The 26,129-nt window shown below is 39.1% G+C and overlaps 2 protein-coding genes across 4 annotated transcripts in view; one reads left to right on the top strand and one right to left on the bottom strand.

Moving 5' to 3' along the window:
- Positions 1 to 1,962: 1,962 nt before the first annotated feature.
- Positions 1,963 to 9,521, top strand: LOC125021201 (polymeric immunoglobulin receptor-like). Of its 2 annotated transcripts, XM_047607163.1 has the most exons (8): positions 1,963 to 2,092; positions 3,833 to 4,138; positions 6,785 to 7,120; positions 7,261 to 7,350; positions 8,070 to 8,135; positions 8,688 to 8,783; positions 8,881 to 8,921; positions 9,003 to 9,521. In XM_047607163.1, the coding sequence occupies exons 1-8, from the start codon at positions 2,017 to 2,019 to the stop codon at positions 9,015 to 9,017; spliced, it is 1,026 nt and encodes a 341-aa protein (XP_047463119.1). In that variant the 5' UTR covers positions 1,963 to 2,016; the 3' UTR covers positions 9,018 to 9,521. The 2 variants fall into 2 exon arrangements, 1 of the variants encoding a protein (XP_047463119.1); XR_007114315.1 differs by lacking the exon at positions 9,003 to 9,521 and having other exon boundaries at positions 8,070 to 8,146; positions 8,881 to 8,907.
- A 666-nt stretch (positions 9,522 to 10,187) lies between these two features.
- LOC125021185 (PDZ domain-containing protein 4-like) overlaps positions 10,188 to 26,129 on the bottom strand; it is a 48,731-nt gene continuing 32,789 nt past the window's right edge. For both annotated transcript variants that reach the window (XM_047607143.1, XM_047607152.1), the window contains 10 exons: positions 24,980 to 25,081; positions 18,572 to 19,050; positions 18,284 to 18,479; positions 16,719 to 17,133; positions 15,057 to 15,477; positions 14,767 to 14,834; positions 14,283 to 14,629; positions 13,443 to 13,583; positions 12,930 to 13,042; positions 10,188 to 11,995 (listed from right to left, as the gene is read on the bottom strand). In XM_047607143.1, the coding sequence (XP_047463099.1) occupies positions 11,752 to 11,995; positions 12,930 to 13,042; positions 13,443 to 13,583; positions 14,283 to 14,629; positions 14,767 to 14,834; positions 15,057 to 15,477; positions 16,719 to 17,133; positions 18,284 to 18,479; positions 18,572 to 19,050; positions 24,980 to 25,081 (2,526 nt within the window). In that variant the 3' untranslated portion in view covers positions 10,188 to 11,751. The remainder of the gene's footprint in view (positions 11,996 to 12,929; positions 13,043 to 13,442; positions 13,584 to 14,282; positions 14,630 to 14,766; positions 14,835 to 15,056; positions 15,478 to 16,718; positions 17,134 to 18,283; positions 18,480 to 18,571; positions 19,051 to 24,979; positions 25,082 to 26,129) is intronic.

Raw genomic sequence — 26,129 nt, 5'->3', positions numbered from 1 at the left:
AATTAAAAAAATTATTTTTTTTAAGTTTGTCTGTTTTAGGATTTGTTTAGTATTTTGTCTGTGACTATACAAAATGAAAAAACTGCACTTGAAGACCTAAGAGTGATTCTTAATCCAATATTTCACATATGCATGGGGTGTCCGGAAACTATTTTCCACCACTGTGCACCTTATGCTGCACTCCCCCAGTGGCACCCCTCGGTGGCACTGATGCTCCGTCATAGGTTTTGTTCTTGTCCCTTGGGAAAGATGGTGCGCAACTTTTCCAATAAAGCACGAGTGATTGAGTCCAGTGGTGTTGGAGAGCTGAATAAACTCAACAAAAAAACAAAAAAAAAACATTCCTGGATGTCATGTTTTCCTTCGATGTATCTCAGTACCAGGACTAACTGGCAGTGTGTTGGAATGTCAGTAGTTTCATCGGCTTGGATGGCAACAAACTCTGCTGATTTTACTTCATCCAAGGTTTTTTTTCCCTCACAACTGCCAGCATACAGTCAAGTAGCTCATTTTGTACCATCTTTGAGGTGCCTCTAAAGACAGTTGCATTTTGAAGGTGATTGTTCAAATCCCAGTCAGTAGATACCATTAGGTTGACTAAGCCTCTGAAAATTCCATTGTACCGGAGCAATACGAGTTCAAAAGCACCACAAAACTTATAAAGTCAATAAGTTTTGATAAGATGTGACGTTTTTTTATCAACCTCTTCATTGTGCCGTATTACCGTAACGCGGTGTCTGTCATCCAGCTGCGTTGCTATTCTAATCTTTCCTAGCATAGCTAGCTTGACCCAGTTTTCCATATGAACTCTTGATTGTTCATGCTTCCTGGTTCGTTTGGAGAGGTGCTTTAGGTCAGTTTGTCCTGACTGTGGACAAACTGACCGTTGGATCGTGTTGACCGTTAAGTTTCACTTTTCATTTTTAAAAAGAATACAGGGAAAACAGAAACGTGCATTGGCTATTCCACAGCCTGTCAGCCATGACTTAAGCTCGAACCAAAAAACTCAGTTTGAAGACTTTATTTTTCTCCTTGGTCTGCTGGCTGATGATGGGGTTGGGCTTGTTGGGTCCCAGCACCTTGAAAGGGATTTTGTCCTCTATTGTCCTTCTTACAAACAGGTAGATTAGTAAGGATCTCACTGAATTTGGTGGAAGCTGTTGATCACTGGTTAAGTACTCCATCACTCCTCTGCTTGACTCACGGACAGTGCCAGCGCACTGCACAAGCTTTTTTTAGCCAAGACTTTTGTGGCATTTTCTGTTGTTAGGGTGATATTTTCTGCTCCCCAAGACAATTACAATTCTGCACCAACTGATTGGCCATATATTTATTAATTTGTCCTGGCAACTGTACATGATTGGCTATTTCACTGCACCACTGGGGAGCCCTGTTGAGCACCCCATGACGGAAACTATGCCACTCTGTAAAAATTCACTGGTGAATGAATGTCAGTTGGTGGAAATGTAGTTTATATCATAGGTCTTCAACAGGGGTCCCAAAATCTTTGATTGATTAGACATTTTTTAAATATATAATTTCTTTAAATACACATTAATCCAACTAAATTTACGAAAGGAATATGGGACAGCTTAATATTTAATGCATAATAATAATAATAATAATATAAATACCACAAAGCCAAGTTAAATATAGAACACATATAGTAGGTTGGGGGTCCCTCCTTAATCTCTCGGTCCTTGGCCTGAAAAACACTGAAGATCCCTATGAATCATATTGCATGTAGGCACACAAACTGGTGGGTAAAACCAACATTTATAACTGAATTTGTAAAATTCACTGTATCGATAGATAATTTGTTGTCACATTTTAGAAACTCCAAACAAAAAAAGGGTAACCCAAAAAGGGTTAATTTAAAGGATGCTCTCTTTCTTTTGTGCCATGAAGTCCAACCCTTGTGGCAGCAGTGGGCATACCAAATGACATGTCCTTTTTTTACTGGCCAGAATCACACAGTCATGGCAGTGATTCAGTGGAACAACTTTTCAAGAGGATATGCACAGTCAAAGTGAAAGTAGTGACAGAGACAGAATGAATCTCCACCAACTTCTGTTCTTTTGCTTCTTACCAGGTAAGGATTACTGTAATGTCTCTTTACAACTTGCACTTGCACAACTGCAGGTTGAATTGTGTTATTGTTCAGATGTCCACACATGGTCTGCTTGTTATTAAGAATATGATTTTTCATCAGCTATGTGCTATATTACTAGATCCTATGCGTTTCCTTACGCTTGATGTATGTATCTATGACAGAAGTTTGTTTATCCTGTTTCTCCTGCTCTTCTTTTCTCTCTATCTTCTCTTTTCTGTTTCTACCCGGCTGGCCTTCGGCAGATGGGTCCCTCCATATGAGCTGGGTTCTGCTCAAGGTTTCTTCCTGTTAAAGGGAGTTTTTCCTTGCCTCCGTCGCCCTCAGGCTGCTCTGGAGGGTGCATGCTGGTTTTTGTGAAGCGTCTTGAGACAATTTGTATTGTTATTGGTGCTATATAAATAAAACTGAATTGAATTGAGTTGAAATAAATATTAGTGAGTTGTTATACTGGAAACATAAAACTTTATACATTGATTTTGTCAATCTTGCATACAAAACAAGCTGCACGTTGTTATAGCAACATGTTTTTGCCATAACCTTGCAGAATCTTATCTCTATCTTAACTTTAGACTTTATTTGTCTCAGAAAGGAAGATGTGTTTCCACTTGACTGTATATATATTCAACACAACAGAAAACTGGACAGGACAAGAAAGTGCTCAGATCATTGACTTATGACATTACACATTGAAAACAGTGGACATGGATGGCAGATACAGGGGAGAAAAAAACAAAAACAAAACAGTCACCGGGATCTATTGTTTAGGGTGGCTATAGCAGTGGGTTTTAAGCTCTTTCCCAAGCGTGCCCATCTAAATTTAAAAGTCCTGTATCTCCGACTTGAGCTGTCAAATACTCAAACAACCAAATGTGGATGAATCTGAACCTAAGAAAAGTTTCCCTGTAAAGATGTTGTTAATCATGAAATTAAAACAAAAACACTTTTCATTTCTACCTGCTGTAATCATGTATATTTCAGCTGTGGCATTTTACCCTGGAAGTCTGTGGGAATGGACTCACTTTTTGAGCCATCCTCAAGTGGCCACTAGATGAGCTGCTGTAGCTGTTGTAACTCCCATGTTGGTGCTTTTATTTCTTTCGCTTACTTCCTCATATGACCAATTGATGGGTTTCAGATTAACCAGTGCATACCAGTGGACTCATGCAGAAACTTGCCCCATGCAGAGAGTAAATGCCAACCCTTGCCAAAATCCCTGTTCTTTCTGAATGGACAAAAGCTGTTGTCTGTCGTCTTCCACATTGCCAACTAATACTATATTAAATCAAAAAGCTGTCATCAATAACTGCAGATATTAATAATTAATGTTGGACTAGAACAAGAAACCAAAAGACAATGAGGATTTGTCAGGTTAAATAATAACTGGCCTTAAGTTTAATGAGGGTGTGTTTTAAATTAATAAAACAACGAGCTCTATGATAAGTAATGAAAGTAACGGAAAAAAGACTCTCTGCATAAAGTCTCACGTTACATAATCAGTTATCATAATATTGTGTTTTAAGTGGCTTAAAGTGAATGAAAGAGAGAGTGGTCATTTGAGGTGCCAACCCAGTGTTCTACATGTTGTTTAGTTCAATGTTTCTGCACTTTTTCTTGTAATGGAGCAACAGTGGTATTTTTTCTTCAGCTGTGATCAAAATATTCTCCCACCAATGATCTTTCATGTGTGTGTTTTTCTTTTTTAAATTATTATTATTTCAGGAGCAATGTGTTCGCGTCCCATCTTCACAAAAACTGAAGGCGAAAGTCTGTCTTTTGGCTGCTCGTTTAATGCCTCCAGAGGAAGCAGGTTCTTCACAAAGAAGGAGTTCAGTGAACAAAGAGTCCTCATCAAAACCAGTGACACCACAGACTCGAATGGCAGATACCACATCGGTTATAACACGGGCATCTTTTATGTGAGTATTTCACAGCTCAGCAAGTCTGACTCAGGACACTACTGCTGCGGTTTGGGAAACTCCTCCTCTCCAGAGTTATTGCGGGAGTTTGAGCTCAGAGTCACAGAAGGTGAGTTACTGTTCAGTCATTGTTTTCCTGCATACAGAAAAATATTTTGCTATTATATGACTAATGATAATAAATACAATATTTAGTGTTGGATATAATATTCTTATTTATGCATTATAAATGCAGGTCAAATTACTGATAAACATAGCAAATTAACAAAGCAAATTACTAGCTACAATTTTGAGGAGAAGCACCTTCTTGACATTTTTTTTTTTTTTCCACATTAGAAGCACAAAAAAACCTTCCCAAACATTTAAATATTAGTTATAATACAAATACAAATGCCTTTTTGGTTATTTGTGTCACTTTTGTGGTAGTTTTGATTCCCTTGGGAATTTTGCCATTGATGCTTGTCTGCCTTTGTGGTTGTTTGAGTTTCTTCCATTAATGACGTGTCGCAGATAACTCACTCCATAACCCTTTTCTTTTAAAGAAAAATCTATTAAAATCAAGATATGAGTGGAAACAAATTGACAAGTGAAGCAATGTCTTTCAAAACTACTGACTTTTCTTTGCACAACACAAGCTAAACACATGAACACATAAAGTAAACATATCAGTCAAGACAACACATCAGCCCCATTGAACACATGGCCTTTAGCCACTACCCTGTACAACACATGAGGGACAGAGTTTTCCTATGTGTGTGTTGCAGATATACTTTTCGCACTTGATGCATGTATGCTGTGTTTTCTGTCCATTGTTGCACGCAAAATTTCTCTGCCAGTTTCTGCATCCCACAGGGATTCTGCGGGTTTCCCTTTGGACCTGAAAACTCTAGCAGATAAGATAAGAAACCCCGAAATAGGCATGTAAATGGGTTTGGTCCATTTCCTTCCTCCTCCAAAAAACACGTCTTCCTTCTAAATGTGTGCAGTCAAGAATAATTTTCTGGATGGAATCTGGGATGAAAAGCTCAAAAGAAGACTTGCCATCCATGTTGGCCCTGGTTGCATCCTTATCACATTGGCAGTCTTGCGGGGTTCAGAATTTTTTGACATCCATATTTCCTCACATGCTGACTGTCTTGTTCTGGTCCTGTGGCCGGCTGCTGACGGCCTGGTCCCGTGGCTCATCTTCGTTTTGAAACTGGCTGATGCTCAATCTCATCATCTTCTTCAGAGTCACTGTCAGACTCTGAAGTTTCAGAAATGTCATCCTCAAATTCTGAAACCTCTTCTTCTGAATCCTCTCGCTCTACATCATCATCAAAAACGTTTCTCTCTTCCAAAATCAATTCCAGAGCCCTTGTGAACCTTGTGGCCATCTTGATCGGTTGTGATAAGAAACCACACTATAAATACAAAGCTATATTTATAGTGTCCCGCCTCCAATTTGTAGCAGATAGAGTGTGAGATAATAAAGATTCCCACAACAGAGGGTAAAATATGCGGGAAAACAAGAGCAGATGCTTGAATTTTGCAAAAATGTTGCAACCTTGTGTGGGAACCGCAGGTGCAGAAACACAAAACTCACATCTACAGTCACTTTTTCGCTCTCTCACACACACACACGCACACACAGACACAAACAGCAGGCCCAGACAGGAGGAGGACAGAGTGTAGGTTCACAGAACATCAATTTCCACACACCTATTAGCCCGGACATCTTATATGTAATAGAAATGTGCAGGGGCGGTGCACGGTGTGTGTTCATTAAAAATGTATTCTGATATATGTTCTTCACAGAAAATGAGCCAAGGCCAGTGAGTTTGAGTTTGAAAAATTAATTAATTGTATCATTTTTCTTCTAATAAAAAATGAAAACGGGTACCACAGACCCGAACACCATATTTTGATTTTGTCCCACTTAAATGTTTTGAATGAGACATGTGTGAAATACTGAGTCACAGTTACAGACTTGCCAAAACGAAAACACTTTGTCCTGCCAGTACTTGTGGTGTTGGTCTTGTGATGTAATGCACTACACTGTTGCCAGTAACTATTGGAGCAGCTCAAATGAAAGGGAGTAGTCATGTTCAGAAAGAATGTGTTTCTCAGCTGAACTGGGGCATGGGTGGAATAGAATTTTTTATTTCCCTGTCTTAAAAGTGTGTAAGAGTAAAAGTTTACATAAAAATATAATGAGATTTTTTTTTGTTGTGTGTTTGTTATGAAATAGTTTAAATATTGGAACATTGTGCAGTTTGTACAGTGATAAATGATAAATAACAGTAGTATGATTTTTAAAAACACTGGACCTCATACAGTACAGGAATAAGGCATACACAGATCTGACGTAAAATTGTCTGCACACACAAAGAACTCAATTTAAAAGGGGAATTGTACTTTATTAAACATTATATGCATATGCATATATGCATATATCAGGCAGCAGACTGGGTACTATTCATGTGCTTTATCAATATGCTTGACTTGAAATCAAATGAGGCAATTCTTCAGCAGGAAGCTAAGTGCATACCTGAAATTCATACATAATGCCCAGTATTCTTGAAATACATTTCAATTTAAATTTTCTTGTTTTTGGAAAGTAATTTTCATGTATAGTTTTCAAATCTCATCTGTGATAGTATATAGAAGCATGCTGAGTAAATAGACCAAAGTAAGAGTAAATCTGCAACTGCAGATCCTGCAGTGCGTTTGCATTGATGAAGCACTTATCTCTACATTTATGTATTTTTTACAGCAATGTGTGAGGTAAACTCTACTCACATCGACCCAGGAGTCACTGTTTGTGGTGAAACTGAAGGGGGAAGCATAAGAATTACTTGCTCTTTACCTTCAGCTGAACTCTTCAGCTTGTTCTTATGTAAGGACGGATGTAAAAAACAAGACGTTCTCGTTGAAACCAGTGGAGCTCAAGCTCAGAGAGACAGATACAGGATCAAATATGTGAAGAATGGAGTGTTTCATGTGACGATCGCCAACCTGACCAAGGCAGACTCAGCACTGTACAGCTGTGGCGTCAACTTGCTTTCTGCACCAAACCCCTGCCAATCAGTTCACATCAAAGTTACAGATGGTGAGTTTCTATTAATTGAAAATCAGAACCATTTCTTTGTGTTAATCATCAAATCAGATCAGTTGCTTTTCCTACCACCCGTCCACAGATCTTTTGCTTGGGCAATGTTATCATCATTTGTTTTTTGTTTTTTTTTACAGCTCCAGCGACATCACAACCAGACTTAACTTCTCAGCCTTGTACACCTGCCTCATTTTTCCCAGCGATCACCACGCTGCCTCCACATACAGGTTCACATACTACTATTTCATACTGAAATATCTTCACAACTATCAACAGCTTTACATTCAAATTTAAACAACCATCCATGTTCCCCAGAGGATGAATCCTGTTGTCACCCGCAAGTCAGCTGTGTGACTGAGTGAATTCACGTGTCTTCCACGAAACTTTGTACAAACGCTTACGGTTCCTAAAGAATGAGTCTACAATGAAGGTTTTAATTACTTTTGTGGAAACGAAATGCAGAAAAGAGACTTGAGAGTTGATGACATGAAGGAGGCAGAAGGAGGAAGTTGTTGAGGACTGCATTGCCATCATATAGAGATACATTTGTTTAGAGACGTTGGAGCTACAGCATATTTACATTATAGCCTAGCTCCTACACAGGAGCATAACTCTAGCTTGGATTGGAGAATAAAAATAGACTTAGACAGACTTTAATGATCCACGAGGGAAATTACATTGTCACCGTAGCTTTGTTGCATATGAAGTTAAACACAAGAAAGATAAAATAAAATGAGATTAGATTAAAGTAAAAATAAAAATAAAAAGTGTAATCAAAACATTTACATCTGACTATTTTTTTATATTATTATTATTATTTTAGGGCATAGTCAGGTAATGGTTGAAATTTAAAACTGAACATTTGATGTGCAGTGCGTGAGCTGTCTGAGAATTATCTCCAAATAATTCAGATTTGATGTTTTTGTTGTGTTTTTCTTGTTCACAGGTGCAGTCATTGGCTTACCTTCTATCCCTGACAAGGAGCAACAAACAGAGGAATCCACATCTAATGGTAGAACACCTGTGCGCTTTTGCATTATTTCTTTGATGGACCTAAAGCCAGGCCAGAGTTGTACAATTTCACAAAAAAATACGCTTTGTCTCTGTCTTGATCAGTCAGTCTGGTACACTGAATATTTACACAAGTAGCATGTACAACCTGGGATAGAGAATTTGCTCTTGTTTTTATACTATTTTATACTATACTAGTAGAGAAATACTGAGCCGCAATATTGCAGAAAGTTTTGAGCGGTTTAGCAACATGTCTACTTTTCTCTTGGATGGATCCAGAAGAACAACTAAGATGTCAGTAAACTAAAGAAATTCAAAAGATCTATCTGGTGGGGTTGCAACAAACAATTATTTTTTCACTGAATTAATCAGTCAAAAATATATTTTTAATTAGTCCATCAATAATTCTAAATAGTGCATTAATCTTTTGGTTAATTTGGCACTAAACAATATCCAAAACAGGAAACCTATGAATGAGCAAACCAGTTAAATATCTCAGTACAGTTTAACATCATATAACACAGTATTTGACATGTCTGTGTCTGTCATGCAGGTTACATTATTTCACTGGCCTTGTCTCTGACTGCGCTTGCTGTGCTGATGGTTTTATTTCTAGTTTACATCTACAAAAACAGGATAACCAGAAACAGTGAGTTTTCTTTCGTGTGTGTCTCTTAATTATTCAGTATCAAATAGAAAAGCCAATGAAAAAACACTTGATTTATACTGTTCTTTCTCTTCTACAGGTTCAAACACTGCAGAACCCGTCGCAAGCGAATATATAGAGGTGATCTTCTTTAACACATTGTCTCTCTGCTTATTCTTTACATCACTGCATGCTAATGTAAATGTGACTTTTTTCTTCCAGTGTTCCACACATTGAATCGTTGTCTCTGGTTCCATCTCCCAACTCACATCACATGGCAACTCTCTGCATGCAGTATTTCCAACAAATGAGTCTGTGCAAAGTTCATTGAAACAGGGCCTGAGTGGAACGGGTGTATAGTACTTTCAGATGTAAATATCACTGCCACAAAGTGGCGGACCAGGTTTATGTGTGTCACAAACAAAACAAAAAAATAGCAAATGTTTTCAAAATGTTAAAATATGACTAGTGTATTGATCGAGCTAGCTCGTCCTGCTAAAACCATCAACGATGCTGGGTTCACTTGATGTTTAATTGTAGGAACCAAAGTTATGGATGGTTCTTCCTTGAGTGAAAGAAGATGAATGCATTGGTTGCAGCACTGTCTTGTCTTGTAGTCAAATTATGTTCAGTTCTTAATTTCACACATTCACATTAACGTATTACTTGACGACTTCACACTCCACTGAAGTGTGGAGTGTAAATAATAGGGTAGTATGGTTGTAGTAAATGGTTTAAGAATGTTTTTTCTAATAAAGGTCTGTGACCAAAGCTTTGCATCCTAAATAAACCTGAAGCAGTTTTCATTTTTTGTGAGAAAGATAAAAATGTGCAAGCCTCCAGCCAGCAGGGGCCACTGCAGGCCATGCATTTTCATCAGTGTTGCTCAACAGTCAACTATTTCTGTTGCTCACAAACACCAAATCACAGAGATGCAAAACGACACAAGCTGCAGTTGGAGTAAATTCTAAATGTTATCTGCCTTTATTTATGATTTCTCTTGCTGTTTATAAAATGCAGAATCCCGATAATAAGATGAATGCCCCGTTACTTTCAGATGTACAGATTAAAAAGATTCCTCTAAATTTAATTTGAAGTTATAATGGAGTATTGACATGTGGTACTGAAGTAAGTAAAACAATGGTGCAAAAATAGCTTGTTGCAAGTAAAAGTACCCAATATTTTTAGCATTAAGAAGCACTAATTCATATTTTAAACTAAAAAAGGATCAAGCAAGTAAAACAAAAGAAGTTCTCTTCGAAATTCAATTTAGACGCTACTGAAAAAGATCAATATACTGATACAGAACAGATGCTACAGGATTCTTAATGCAGATCATACTATCAAGGACGCATGGATACCAGAGCACTCAGTCCGCAGTACTGGTCAAATGTAGGGAAACACACCAAATCTTCTAACACAAGTTTATTAAAGACCAAGTAAAGAGCAGAAGCCTTTAATGTCTCGTGTTGTCCTTCAGTTTAATAATATTTTTGTCTGCTTTCTTCACTTTCACATTTTTCACCACTAAAAATGTCTTTGTTCACTACATCATTTTAGATCAGAATTATATCCAATAACACCTTAATACTACATACATGCATGTCATTATGCTGCTTTAACGTGTCTTTGTACACAAAAGACCAGCCACATTGTGAATCATCCTGCAGAAACAAAATGTACAAAATTTATAAAAGATTTAAGCAACAGTCGTACATTTAATACAGACGATTTAACACAGGATACTTTACACACACAAATATATAAAATTAAATTAATTAAAAAATTACTCTCATTCTGGGAAGTGATTTACAAATAATGATTAAAAAGGAAACAAAAAGCACTATTTGTCACAAATGAACTTCACAGATGAATGAGTAAAAAAAACTGGGCTGCTTCTCCTTCAGTTCATAATATTGAATATGTTATTTTTCACCATATACTGATAATACTTTACCCTCTGTAGCAGCATCACTTCCATAATCCCTGTACATTTACTGTCTTCTAAGCATAAAGAATCAATTGTCACTAGAGGAGGCAGTAATGGGCAGGCTGGAGCTTTACCTTCGTCAGTGTGTCTTCAATTGATTAGATAATTAACCTCAGGTATTCAGACAACTCAAATCTGAAACACTGGACCCTCAGCACTCCATTTTCTTGCCTCGAACAGTTAGTGTCCCCAACTGATCTCAGAAATTTTTTCCATTCTTATTTTTCAGTGTCTCATCATTCCTCCTGCCTCTCCACATGTGTGGATAAAATCCAAGTCCTGAAGTAAACGCACATTTGAATTAACAAGGAACTCCTGCATTTGCAAAAGTACGTCTCTCCACTTGACTGGGGGAGGCTCAGAGCAGAGTGGCTGCATCACCGTGTCAAAAGGGGCCAGTCGAGGTGGTTGGTGGATCTGGTGAGGATCCCTCCTGGGATCGTTTACGAGGCACGGCCACCTGGGAGGAGGCCCCGCACTAGAGCCAGAACTTACCGTGGGGATAACATATCTCATCTTTACTGGGTCTTAAATGAGGTTGAGAAAGTGGTTCCATTCAAGTGTTTGGTGCTGGGAGACAGGATGCTGATCAGGATGTTGTTGTTTCCCAGAGTCAGGATTTGTTTTCTACCCTGAATAATTATAAAACAACTCACGACTTTTCACGGTCAGTCCTGATTGTTCAGTTTCAGCTCAATCTTTTCAGCCTTCTCTGCACTTTCTTTCTCTGACTGAGCTCTTCTTTTGTACGTTTCTTCTTCTCTATTTTAGCATGACACAATTATAAAAGTCATGCCAGGCAGCAGTTTTAAATGGATTCCAAACCAAAATGTTGCAGTCTCTTGTCTTCTTAAATTTTTATCTAAATCTTATATCTTGTAGTTCCAAGTTCATATTATCCATTTTAATTTCTCCATACTTTTTTTATTTTATTTCCCCTCTTCCTTGTCTCCAGCTTTCCTCCCCCTCTTCCTGCTCAGATCACACAGTGGTGACAGACAGGAGAGGGTTGTATATTTTCTTTCCATCTGGCGACCTCGAGCCATGAGCCAGCAGCTCTTGGATGGTGATCCAGTTGTCGAGGATACGTCGGTTCCTCTTCTTCATAATTTTCTTCTGGCTCAGCAGCAAGATATTGTTGTTGGGGAAGTTCTGTTGGGTGTAGACCTGGGTGCTCTGGGATGAACGAGGGTCTTCAGGGCACGCTGTGGATGATGATAGGTCCCTGACAACAAAACAAAGTGTGTAAGAAGAGCAGCCGTCCAATTTATTTCAGACTTTAAGTTAGTTTTCTATACGGTTCTTATAGATACAGGTCTTTTGTTAATATTGTCATGTTAATTTGTTGTGCACAACTAACATCTGGTCAAAGCTGATGGAAGGTGGTTTAAACCTTAAAATAAAAGTTTAATAAATAAAATAATATGTTCTCATAACCATGTAAACACTGGAGCTGATAATTTCTCTCTGTTGAAGAAATAAACTCTTCCCATGCATGTTTGTCCCACATGGGTGACTTAATGTAACTCAAGTTGAACTCTATTTCCTGTAACTTGGTACAGGGAAGTGATATGAAACACAGTCATCGCCCTTTCCAAAGTTCAAAGTTGTGTAATTAAGTTCCAGTTAACAGCTTGACTCTAACGGAAACTGACTCAATTATTGTAATTGGCAAGTAAAGCAGGGATCAGCCATGTTTGTTTAAGTTATTAAAGCTTTCATACAACATGTCATGCATGTTCACTTTGTTCACTTCTCAATTTTCAAACCACCAAAAAAAAAAAGAAAAAAGAAAGGAAAAAAATATGTCTCAGTATTTGTGAGATTCCAATACATTTTGTGGAAACAGCTGTTAAGCTAACAGCTAACAGCTGATTATTGGGTTGGATTAACAAAGAGTTTGTTATCGTGTATGGATTTCCACACTAACTCCACATTTTTTTTATCTGTAGCAATCCAAATAGCTATCATTTAAAGCAATAAATATGTTTACAACAACCTGATGTACATCAAGATAACCTGAAGATCTATTTAAAATATATACTGACTCAACAGCTTTTAGGACAACTTACTATAGTTCTTCTTTAGCTCATGTTTTATGCATGCTGCGAATAAATTAGGGACTATTTTGTTACTTTCAGTCATTTTCCTTTGCCTACCTGTCTCCTTTGAGATAGTCCAAACGACTCTGCATCATGAACTCTCTTCTTCTTCGGTACTCTCTGGCTCTCAGGAGCTGCTGTTTCCTCTCCTCTTTGCTCCAGTATCGGCCCTGTTTGGAGGACAGTTATTTCTGGCTTCAAGAAGAAGTATGTCATAACCTCAGTGCAGAAATAAGAGATGTGATACAAATCAGTAGCAAGATAGATAGGTGACTTTGTGCGCTTCTGATGTTACTTCCTCATGCATTATTTGATTGGCTTTGTCCAAATGTGGAATCAGTTCAGTCAAATGATATAATAACTACAGGAGCCATCTTGAAACCTTTCTTAGGATTTTTGATTGTTTCCTTCTCAAAAGGAAAATATAAGGAGGAAATGATGAACTGAACATAAAAAATCCTTCTGGTCTCACCACATCAGAGTGTGATGAGAGAACATGTATGATCAATTCACTTACACCCTGTAAATATGAATTCATGCAGATTTCTGTGTTGATTGTGCAGCCTGTACCTGCTTCATTTCACTGGCAGCATCATCATCAGTCGTCATGCCACTGCGTTCCTCTCGAATCTTCATGGCTCTGGCCTTCAGCAGACGATCCCTGACTGGCCGCTTGGCCACATAACGAGTGCCGTCACTGCGGATCTTTACCTGGACACAGAGCACACGCATCAAAGCAGGCAGTTAAAGGCCGACCAATAATATATTCAAGCCTTGTGGGGTTTATTAAGCTTCTTGGTGTCTTTGTTGTTAAGCTTCCCCTCAACCTCAGACTCCTAGTTCCCTTCTGTTCTCAGGGTTTCACACTGGGTTAAGAAAAGTCTTTGGTTTAATAGTTCCATGATGATTGTTGATTGAGGCTGTGCTACCTTTAAAAACTGTGCTGTGAGTTATATAAAGCTATTAGCTATATCCCTGTATACCTCATACTAGAGTTTAAAATGATGAACTAGATTTCTGATATCAACATACAGTGTGTTTGAAACATGAAGCAGGACTACATGTAAAATATAGAAGAAAAAAATACTGCAATTGAATTCCTAGTTAATATTAATTTCTCACACAGTCTTACTGTTTTTTGTTGTTTTTTTTACAAATCCTATAGCGTATTATCAATATACCATTGATTCAATACATTTTAGTATACTATAAAACTAAAGCTGAAGAATTGTGCTTGAGACCGCTGATTAACTCTGTATTGTCAAGTCTAAAAAGCTGTAAAACTGAATTTCTACATTTTAACACCATAGGAAAAGAGGAAACATAGTATTTTATGTGTTGTAGTGAGCAAACCTGTTAACCAGCCAGTGCTTTAAAAGTAATCATGTGAAGCGCTGCCACACCGTTTACCTTCCATTCCATGCGTTGCGGTGAGGCAGTTGGTGAGGAGTGAGTTAGTCCAAGCGGTAAGGCCAGTCCTAACCGTGATGGACCTACACGGTGGTCCTCGAGTCCACAGGGGGCGCTGTTCACACTCCTGGGGCTGGCTGGGCCGCTGCTGCCTGTCCCCATCCCTCTCTCTTCACCCTCCGCTCTAGCTCTGTCCCTTACTCGGTCCAGAGGGTCCACCAGACCTTCAGAGGGCAGCGTCATGCAGCTTTGATAGCGTTCTAATGGTTTATGGTGACTGTGGTGTCTTCTGGTGAAATAAGGACTGGACTCTGCACTTCCACCTTCAGGCCTGTTGGTGACTCCAACTGCAGTGACAGTTGCATCATTAAAGGTTAAAACTGGACCTACTTCCATACAGTGGTTTTCTGTGTGCTACCTAGTGCAACAGAACAATTTGTAAACAGAAAAACACCATAATTAGTTAGAGAATCACGCACTGTACCTGATCTGGATCCCCGACCTCCATCAGCTACCCCCCTTCTAGATGACCCCGCCTCTCTGGTGAGTGATCTGAAGATGGCAATACGCACATATCCAGTATTATTCAAATGAAATATAAATGCAGTTAAATCAATAATAACTACACTGATCAGGCATAGCATTATGACCACCTTCATAACATTCCAAAAGTTTTCCAGAAGAACACTGAATTGTCAGAATATGGTCAATGTGATTTACTTCTGTCAGTGGTCATAATGTTATGCCTGATCAGTGTATGTGTCAATAACAGACCTGAACTTGGAAGGCGTAGAGGGGGTGGAGCTTGAGCCATTTGCCAAGTTGCCATTGGCTGCTTCATACTTCCTGTAGGTGCCCGGAGAGAAAGAGGAGCAGAGGTGTGAGTGACGTCTCTCTCTGTCTGTGTCCCGCCTGTGACGCCTCTGTGTGAGGGGAGAGTTCAGAGTGGGGAGGCGACCGATGTGGAGGAGAGGAGGAGGAGACATCAGTCGTCTCCCTCCTTCATCTTCATCTTCCTGCAGAGGTGGAATCTGCTCTGTGCTGACCAATGGCGTGCTGTGGCAGCTCTCCCCTCCAGTGTTGTAGGCGCTAGTGCTGTCTTTGTCGTCCGATCGTTCTCGCTCTGGGAGTTCATTGATGGCCGACAACTCGTGGCGATGAGGATCATCGTTGTCATCATTATCATTATCCATATCTACAAGGAAAATACAAATAGTTTTAATTATTTTCTGTAGTGTACACACTCACAAGTCTGACTGTCTGTGTATTCGATCACTTCATATCACCTGTTTGATTCAAGTATTTCTGAGTTTGGATCACAGTTGAATTATCAGGAATCAAGTAACTCATGATCCTGACCTGGTAATGCAGGCCCTTCTTCAAAACTGGGTCTTTGACACTGGTTTTTGTCCTCTCAGTTTGGTGTCAGAGACTATTTTACCAAAGATAACAACTCGATTCATTCAGATATTGGCATCTGTGAATGAAATGTCTTTGAGAATGTAGGAAACCATTTGAAATATTAAATCTCTATCTTCTTTCACGTGTTGACTCCTTAAACTTTTACAAATCCTTGCTGCATGTTCTAAAGCATCCAAAACAAAAGTGTTTGTTGCCATCTAATGGCTGATCTTGGAACAGACATTAAACAATAAAAACAACTGTGCAATATACTTAAATTTTAATGTCTAATTTAATTTCAACCATATATATATATATATATTTTTTTTTATTGTAAGCAGTTCTCCATATACTGGATACATTGTTATTCACACATATTTACAGAAAAATATATCATTGCTTCAGGCTTTTTTCTTCTTCTTTTGCAGATATTACAGTGCCATGGCGTCAAAACAGGATCTCACTGATCTTCAGTCTGATGTTTTTTCCACTGTATATGTATTGTTCTGCTTCTCCAAACCTGTTTATTTCAATCTGCCATCACCAACATTAACCAACGCCTCCTGTGCTGTGCTGTGCTGTGTTGAAGGAGGAGTTTTCTTTCCTATTCTGTCAGTTTAACCTGCCATCCACTTTAGATCTCTAAACATATCTCCAAACCTCAACCTTAAATGTTTAGATTAATAATCTGTAGGGGAAAAAATGTTCACTTTATTGTTAAGATGAGAAGGTCGAGGACACTACAGCTGTTTAGCTGGAAAAATAACTATATTAGTTCTATCGACACAGCTAACGTCCATTAAAACAATTCACACAAGATCTTATTTGTTTCTTCTGTACCAAACAAAGTAAAATAATAGACTGAGGTAGTTTTAGGTTTATGTGACTATTTCTTAGACCAGAGTTGTGAATGTCTCTCTTCATCTTTGCATAACTGTTGGTTTTTAATTGACATGGATACTAAACTAATAAATCAAGATGTCAGATTTTGGTATTTGTGTCACACATTCTCATGTCAGTTGTTGTCATGGTTACCTGGTCCAACTGCCACTGTCTCCTCCTCCATCATCCAGGCTTTCAGACATCTCTCTCGGAGCTGCTGCATCTTTTGTGCTCGGAGAATATTGCGGCACTTAAACTCCAGGTGGCGTAGCTCCTCCTCAATCAGCGCCATCTCATGCTCACTTAATGTCTCATTGCAGTTCACATCCACCACCACTGAAGAAGAGTCCTCCGTCTCTGCCTCTTTTGTCTCCCCCTGGTCTCCACCTTCTGCCACAACGCCCTCTTGTTCATTTTTCACTAATTCTCTCCGATGTTTTTCGGTATGTTTCTCATACTGGCATTTGATCTCCAGTAGCTCTTGGTAACGCTGGCACTCCTCCTCTGTCAGGCCTGGCATCATCATCATCATCGTCAGGGGGGGCTGGTGGAGATGGTGGTGGTAGTGCTGCGGGTCAGAGGTTAGAAATTAGCAGAATTTAGCAAATAACTACTTTCTTACTTTCCAGGGACATCTGATTGTACTGGACATGCTTTCCGAGATAACTCGTCAAGAACATCTGACTGATATTATTGAGAAGATAACTGATCATAGTGAGTAATGTCATCTAAACAGTGGGTTCTATCAGCTGTTCAATGGTTGAACTGGAAAATGTTTCGCAGTGTTCTGCTCTTCATTATGTATGTGCTGCACCTCAAATATAATAAGCATGATCCCCTGGATCAGATGATTGCAATGAGTTTGTTTTTCATGGTGACTTGAACAGGTCACTTTAGTTATAGATGGATATATTCTACAATTATCAACCTTTAGCTGATCCCGCTGTACTAATTAGTAAGTGGATTAACATGATGAAGATTACTTACTACACGTGGGTAGGGTAGCTTTCTGGCATCAGCCTTTTCTTGTGTCAGTAACAGAAATAAGAACTAAACTCTAAATCCATTAACACAGTTAGATGCTCGGTTAAATTTGCCAAAACACTGATTACATTAAATGTTGGAAAGTAACAATTCCCTACCAGCACTAAATACAGTGGAAGCACTGGTCACATATCCTGTTGCTATGAGACAACTGAAATGCACCACTCTAGATAATTGCTGAAAGGATTTGAATGTGCTGAAATACATGAGCACATACTGTGCGTCTCACTGAAAGTCAATTTGAGTAATTAGGCTTGAAATCAAAGTATAGGTTTAGCTGTAGCGTGCATTTTTTCATATTGTCAGTGACTGTGGGAAAGTGCCAGTGTATTAGTCTTTTGTTCAGAGAGGTTTCTCCTGAAATCTTTAAATTTATGTCAAAATAATATGTTAGTGAGGCCTAACACAGTTGTTTCCTGTGGAAAAAGAATCATGAGGACAATGATGTCTATTTTCAGCAGTAGATTATCAGACATTCATGTCGGACAAAGCAACATTGGATGTGGGACCTGGTGAATAAAATACATATCCCCCAGTATATTCATTTATTTATTTTTATTTTTCATTTCATTGGATCTATTTATTAGTTTTAGTTGAATTGGAGCTTTGTTTTGGGCTTTTATAGCTGACAAATGACAAACAAAACATCACCTGGTGACTTCATCTTAAAATACCTTGTGATAATGGTGATGGGGGCTGTATGCTGCTCCTACTGTACCTCCACCAGTCCAGTCCAGGGATTCTGAGCTGAGCTGGAGCTGCAGGTCCCTGAGGTGGAGGAAGGGAGGAGTGGTGTCTCCTCTGCCATGTCCGGGGCTGGGGCTTGGTCTTGGACTGGGACCAAGGCCGGGGCTTGGTCTGGGACTGGGCCTGGGTACAGAAATCAAATTTGTACATATTATTACCCATCTACTAATGTGAAATCATAGTTTTCAAGATGTTTCACTGATTTCATGATCTACCTGGGGCTGGGTCCTGGTCTGAACTTCCTGGTACTGCCTGGTGTGTTTGTGGTGTTGGTGTTGCAGGCGCTGGTCTGATCACCCAGTAGGTCATGTTCAGATGACTCCTCATAGCGGGTGCTGTCGTCAGTCCGGCCTACTCCGCTGTCCAGCTCCTGGCTGTTTGACAGCAGAGGAGCCAAGTTCAACAGAGGAGGGAGCGGCACAGGTGGTTCTTTGTCCTCCTTTTCTAATTTCTCTCCTTCCTCTCCCTCTTCATCTTCTTCCTCTTCTACATCCACCTCACCCATTGCAACCTCTCTACCTCCAGATGTAGAGGACAGGCCTCCTCCTTCTCCTCCTCCTCCGCGGCGCAGGTGGTAGTAACCAGAGAATTGAGAGGAGTTGATAGAGCAGGAGGAGGCACGGCAGTTTGTAGATAAGTCTCCTCCTTCCAGAGTCAGCTCCATGACCTCCTCTGGATCAACAGGGTTGTCATTCTGGAAGGAAAGTCAGAAAATAACTGTATCATGTAAACAGCAATGTTACACAGGTATAAAACTATTCTGGCAAAAATGTGTATAGTGGTCAGCGATTTATTGGATTTTAAGCACAATTTAAAAAAAAAAAAATCCTTATCTGTGCAAATGAGATTGTCATTGAGATTATCTATTTTGACAGTCCAGAGTGGGCTGCACCACTACTCCACTAATAATGCCTTGTGTAACTATCAGATCAGCCTGGTCAGATCAGATTGTTCATCATATAGGAACATATGAGCTCCTAATACCATGTAAATACTGAACCAATTGTTTCCCAAAGTTTTGAAAAAAAAAGGTCATTCTTTCTGTGCATGTTAGCTCCACATGAGGTAAATCAGTTGATGTATTTCCAGGAGCAAACATGGTACATCCATACACTTCTTCCCCTGTTAGCTGCAACTGATGTTGAAATGTTCAAATGTTGCTTTCAACATCTACACTCTGACTGATATTTTGCATGTATCTTATCAGATCATTCTAATCCATCCAGTTCATTCTGAATACCGTGGAGGCATATGACCCCTCAATATTACATCAAACTCTGAATGGACATAAAAAAGCAAACAAAGGTATTTTTTTACATTTTAACATTTCAAAGTCCCACAGAGACTTTGGGGTTTTGTATTAACTCGCTGAAAGATTCTTAAAACACAAGTGAAAGGGTGAAAAGAGCTGAATCAGAAGATGCGGAACAGAAATGAGCTGAGGGTCTAACAGGAGGCTTCATGGAGTCACGCATCAGTGAGCGCAGAGATTTAAAAGTTATATTTTTCCAATATTGTCAATTCAGCAACGGCAGAAGAATGCTGCCAGCTCTACTCTCTATCTTAATGGAATTATTTTGTTGTTGCCAAAGGAAATATGTCCTTTGCTGGATTCATATTCCTTTAATATGATTTAGTTACAAATGCAGAGTTTCTTAGTTTCTTTCAGAAATAGGCCGCTTGACTTAATGTCAGCATGGTATTGTGTGTAGTGTTTATTTATCAGAATTCAGACCTAAAAATTAAAATGAGGTACATTTTAGAAAATAAGCCTGGTGATATTTTATATTATTCTCAATGTCAAAATAAAACGGTTTAGTTGTCCAGAAAACTATTAAAATGCATCAAATTATCATGCTACCCCAAAGCCTTACCAAAGAACCAAATGGGGATTACTCTGCTTAAAATAATCCTGACCAGCCTGTTTCTTCAATGAAAAATAATATGATTTCTAATTTGTGTCGGGGATGTGTGCAGACCAACATCAGTGCATCGTCTTGTCTGTGATAGATGTGTGCATGTGTGTGTGTAACCTTGACTGAAAGAACTAGGTCACACAGGAGAAATATCTACTCTTCCATTTTCCTGTCCTCATCCATCATCCCTTCATCATTTCATCCATATCTAACACCATCACCCCTCTCTCTCTGTCTTTTTTGCGGTATTCTTTACAATATTGTGCATGTGGTCTGTCTCTAATGCTGCACCATGTGCTCAAAGTAACTACTAAAAAGTATTTTGAATGAAATAACATTTATTGATGATATTAATGATCTTTCAAGTATATTTCTCTGGATGCACTTGTGAAGCGAGGAGCTGTCATTTCTGCGCCCCCAAGGAAAATATAGAGCAGTTTTTGGTTTCTTCTCTGTAGTTAAAGTGGAAGCTTTGAGAAACATTATCAGTCCCCTCTTTTTTTTTTGTTTTGTTTTGTTTTGTTTTGTTTTGTTTGTTTGGCATTAATACACAGTAAGCAGAAACTGGTGTGATTAATCATTTATTTGTAGCTTGTGGCCTGGATAACCATTAGAAAGCAGATTTCTGGTCAGATAACAGTACAGAGTCTGAGGCTGGTCTCCCTCAGAGCTCTGTGACTGATTTCATGCAGGTTTATTCACTGACCCTCAAGGGTTCACCCGTTTCTCAGAAGCTGCTGATACAGAAGGATTCATTGTTCCCATTTGCCATCTTTTATTGAAGCTCACTCTTTATTGCCACCGTTTCCTAATTTGTTATTTGCTTGTTGAAAAATCATCCATCATCTCCTGCTCTCACATTACAGGACGATCTGACTGTCTGGAGTGTCAGAGTTTGCTAAACAGTGATGGACTGACAGTCAGCTCATTTGTTTGGTTGATGTGTGTTTGTGTATGTGCACAGAGTGTGTGTATTCATCTGCGATTACGTATGCTTGTGTGTGTGTGTTTAAAGTGACGTGTATGGATGTGCCGTACTGCAGTTCTTCCTCTGTCAGCAGATGTGGACACACACTCTGGGACTTGCTGTCATACTAGACATTTATCATGCGTGTGTGTGTGTGTGTGTGTGTGTGTGTGTGTGTGTGTGTGTGCGTGTGTGTTTGCATTTCTATAATAACACACAGAGAAAACGTAACACATCCACCATTATCATGTATTTTATGTTATGTTCTATGTTAGTGAATGAAACTATGCTGGTTAGAGATCCAGAACACTGATTTTAATTCATTCAATTCATAGTCATGTGCTGTATTTATTTATATATACGTTTTTTTTCTCTTCATACTCAGTGCCGATGGTGCTACATGTTCTAATGGAAGGGACTGTTTATGACACTGAGTGAATTCTTATAGTTTGCAGTTCCTCCATGATTGTCGAGCGAAAAGAATTTTTGGTCTCATTTGATTATAAATATAATTTATGCCTTTGTGTGGTTGGAGCATTTTTAGAACCATCACTGATTTAGTCCAATCATTTCAGTATCATTCAGTATCTAAAAGACAACTGTTTACATGGATTTAAAGTGCACAATACAATTCAACTTTATTTTGTGTGAATGTTTTACTTGTTGACACCTTTATTTAAGGCCAGGACACCTCAATTTCTCTCTTCACTGAACCAGTTTCTGCCAATAAAGCAGAGCACAGCTTTGTGTCTCACAGCTGAGTCTTTGAGCTGCACATCTCTCTCTGCACTCGTTGGTTACCTCCAGATGTCACGCTTGAAATAGACACAACTGATCCACTGAAGTAGAAGTCTCAGTTCCTGATAACAACAACGGAAAGTCCTGACAGGAGATTCTCAGGGAACAGGGAATGAATGAAACATAAACTCTAAGCGAGGTTGAAAGCATGAATATTACATCAGTAAACAGCATTATCCTTAAAATCAAGGATATTTAATTCAATTCAGTTCACTTTCTTTTTATTTATATAACACCAATATCAATACAAACTGTCTCAAGATGCTTTACAGCACCCACCTTGAAACCCCCAGATCAGGCACAGAAACAACAGTGGTGATAAAAAACACACTGCAGCAAACTCAGAGACAGCTGAAACAGCACTCATTAACACTAATTTTGTGGTGACATCTTGTCTGTCACATCTGTCTGTTCAGAATGTGCTGCTGCACTTTCTCTGCATCTTTGTTATTTCTTCTTTCTTTCACAAGTCAGTCAGCTACTCTCTGAGAGAACACAGACATTCAGTCAGAAAAAAATACTAGATCTAAATGAGAAAACTGGACTGGACACTGGACAAAACCTGTTTAAATAAATGCATAAATGCAACTGCTTGTTCTGCTAGAGTAGATTTTTTTTTTCATTGATTCTTCATAGTGGAAAAAAAAAGTCTTATTTTATGTTTTGTGCCACAAACTTTCTTCAAATCAGAGGCTCCTCTAAACTTTGAGTGGAGGTAAGGTCAGCATACTGATATAGAAAAGCATAAATGTTTTATATTCTTCACGCTTGGAAATCGTATTGTTACGTGTTTCTGTCATTCCCCTCTCCTGTCTGTTTTCAGCAGGTGTTGATTCCACCTGGGAAGTCTAGTGGTGCCTGCAGATTGGTTGGTTCGGCCCCAGATCATCCAATTATGACCCATGGATACATGAAAAGGGACTAAGCCACAGGATCCGCTGCTCGGTCCTCTGCTGCTCCGTTGCTTGACTGCTGTGTGTTCAGCATATTTCTGTTTATGTTAGTTGTGGTGGAAGCTGTGGCCCATATGTGAGACTGGGGTTCCCTCGACACCTCACGTAGGTAAACCTTTGTTTAAACACACCAGGCTTAGTGGTTGATGCCACTGATTTTACCTTTTTGATCGTACCTTCTTTTGTAAGTGGTTAGAACTTTTGTTAGTTACTTTGAACTTAGAGACGTTTGTTAGCCAGGTCAAGTTTTGTTACATTGCCTTCATTTTTTTGACACAACCACATGGTCCAATCCTTCCCTGCTGCACATTCTTCAAGCAGTTTTCAAGACACCTTTGTATTGTAATAAATCCTGTTAATTTTGCTTTATACTGAGCCTTGGCTTCCGCGATTGTCCTGCATTCATTCCTAACTTCCCAGAAACCACCTATGTATGTAATACTATACGCTAATGAAACTGTTTTTTCAGCAGTTTCTCTGGAGTACTGACAAGAAACTAAAACTATTCTCATCTACTTAATCTTGAACCATGTGCTCCTGTTTCTAAACATTATTCTTTCCTCCCAGTTTTAGAGAAGATGAAGAGAAGAGAAGTTTGGATTGATGGTGGTGTGTGGAGAAATCCTGTTAGGTCGCTGAAGACGGTGGCTTTTTTGCCATGTCAATGTGCTCTGTAAATGTGTGTTTATGACTGACTGCTGTAAATTACAGATTTGGACGGATGAAAAGGTCACGGCTCCTCTTAAATCAATATTTGGTGCAGGAAAATACATCTTCTGTCAATCTAGTTGTTAGTTTTCCATCTACACTGGTCATGGACCAGTGGAGAAATAAACAGGACTCATGTGAACACATGACGTTCCAATAAGTTGATAACTCGTTCTCTCTTGTTGGCCGCCTGAAGTAGCACCAGAGTAACAGACAGGAAAGTAGGTTAGAAAGTGGGCTGCAGGCACGCTGAGTGATGAAACAGGAGAGACACTTTTCAACCTGAAGCTTTAGAGCTATTTCAGGACGATGACATGAATGAGCTGACGGGGAGTACAGAAGGGATTTAAATGGTGTAAAATGGTATGAAATGATTGGTTTAGTTATCATGTCTACCATAAATGTTAGTGTGCTCCATCTTCTCCATTACGTGGCTTTGCTTATTACAAACTGTATATCTTTTAGCGTTGAATTAAGACAAACAAATTAAAATCAATTCAAATTTGAAACCTGAGCTTTCAATGTTGAAGGATCAGAGTGATGCCGATTCACTTTCTGCATCTTCCTTGTTAGTTTGATTTTACTTGTAAATATTCTTCTGTTTTAACTTTTTTTTCCATGTTTTGAGTGTTGATCGCTTCCTGTTTGAATTTGTTTGGATCTTTATCTGTTGGTTTTACTGTTTTTCTTCCCTTCGTGTTTCCTGCCTGCGTGATTTGTTTGCTACGGCCTTGTTAGTCTAACTGGTGTCTTGTTTCCTGATTAGTCTTTTGTGTATATATGGCTCTGTCTTTTTCACCCTTTTCCTTGTGATTTGTTGCCTTTGTTTTCCTGGATGTTTCTTCTCGTTCTTCATTAACCCCTGATGGTTTACCCGGGGTTTCCTTGTCTGTTTGTCATGGATCTCCTTATCTTCCCTGTTTTCTTGTGGTTTTCTTCAGTTAGTTAGTTTACTCTGGATAACAACTTTCTTTTTATTGGATTACTTTTGTTGTTGGACAGGCCAGTTTCTTTTGTTCTCCATGTTCATAAAGTTAAACAGATTTTTGTCATTTCGTTCTCCCTAATTCCTGCTGTGCCTCAACTTTTATGCCCTTCCCCCTCTTGTGAATCACCTTTATTCACTCTTGATCTGTCTAGTGGTTGTCAAGAGTAAAATAAAAACTTAAAACATCAAGTTCATGTGGGCAAAATAAAAAGTTAGGCATGCCAAACATCGGTAGGATTCATCCTATGGGGGTCATGATTGGTTAACTGTGTTGTCTTGTGTTGTGTTTTCACCTCTATGTCAGGCCTGGCCAGCAGCAGGGAGAAGTTGATGCTGTCCTCTCTGGTCAGAATGGCCACTGCCTCTTCTCTGTTCTGAATGTCCACTCCATTAATCTAAAAGAGAAAAATGATACAGATTATCTGTTTTATAGTGATTAATAAAAGTCAGATTGTACATAAACAAGTAGATTTGTAGACAGTTTACTTCACCTGTAATTCTCTGTAGTATCTCTCTATAATATGTTAGATTTAATTTTTCTCAACGCTGGAGCTAGTGTTTCCTACTTTCTGTCTGAACATAACTGAATAAATTGAATAGATGTTGAAGAGGATATTTAGAGTTGTTGAGAGTTTCTTTAGATCTCTACTTGCAGAAAAAAAGTAAAAGTCGGACTTCTAAACATAAATATAAAACCTGAATGATATTTCCCCAGACTAGCAGGGAGACCCCACATCTGTCCAGAGACACCTCTATCTCTGTGATGATGGCTGTCATGGGAACTGGTGGTGACATCATCAGCAGTCTGGTTACCATGGCAATGCCAGGTGCTGCTGCCGGTCTATTATTATCACATCTCAACTTTAGCTTTACCCTGGCACTGTTTGCATGAGGTCATCAGCCGGAGCAGAATTTCTCCCAGCAAGTGCAGAAAAGTCACGTTGATAAAGTTTTTCACGTTTGTTTTCCATCGTCAACCTCTCCCAGAATGAACAGACACACGTGTCAGCTGAACTTATTCTTTTATCAAAGGATGAACTAAGCATGAAACAGTTGTCTCATCTTCTTGACTGAATTAATAGTGCAGTGCACACTATGGAAAGTATCACTGATGATCCATAAGATTATAACCGACCCTGCTTCATCATGATCTTGTGCCACCAACACTTCTGACCCACCAAAACCTTACAAAAGCTCCGAAGCATCCAGCATCAGGCTCCAAGATGTCAGCTTCAGAGTCTTGTGAGTTGGGACAGGGAGTCTGTCATTTCTCCCTCTGTTGTCCACTATCAGCCAGGAGATGTTCTGGCAACAACGATTTGGCTCTTGTCACAGAGGCCTTCACACCTGCTCACTTCTTCTGTATTTAAAACACTGAATGCAGAGAAATATCCTCTATATTACTGGACTCCTGCAAACCGAACAGCAGGAACCCTTTATGTT

Source organism: Mugil cephalus, chromosome 1 (assembly GCF_022458985.1).
Source record: "Mugil cephalus isolate CIBA_MC_2020 chromosome 1, CIBA_Mcephalus_1.1, whole genome shotgun sequence".
NCBI lineage: Eukaryota > Metazoa > Chordata > Actinopteri > Mugiliformes > Mugilidae > Mugil > Mugil cephalus.
This window is presented reverse-complemented; position numbering and strand designations above follow the sequence as displayed.

Excerpts from the sequence above, each read along its gene's own strand:
- LOC125021201 (XM_047607163.1), top strand. The coding sequence starts at position 2,017 with ATGCACAGTCAAAGTGAAAGTAGTGACAGAGACAGAATGAATCTCCAC. Across the intron at positions 4,139-6,784 it reads TGAGCTCAGAGTCACAGAAG|CAATGTGTGAGGTAAACTCT; the intron begins GTGAGTTACTGT and ends TATTTTTTACAG. Across the intron at positions 7,121-7,260 it reads TCACATCAAAGTTACAGATG|CTCCAGCGACATCACAACCA; the intron begins GTGAGTTTCTAT and ends TTTTTTTTACAG.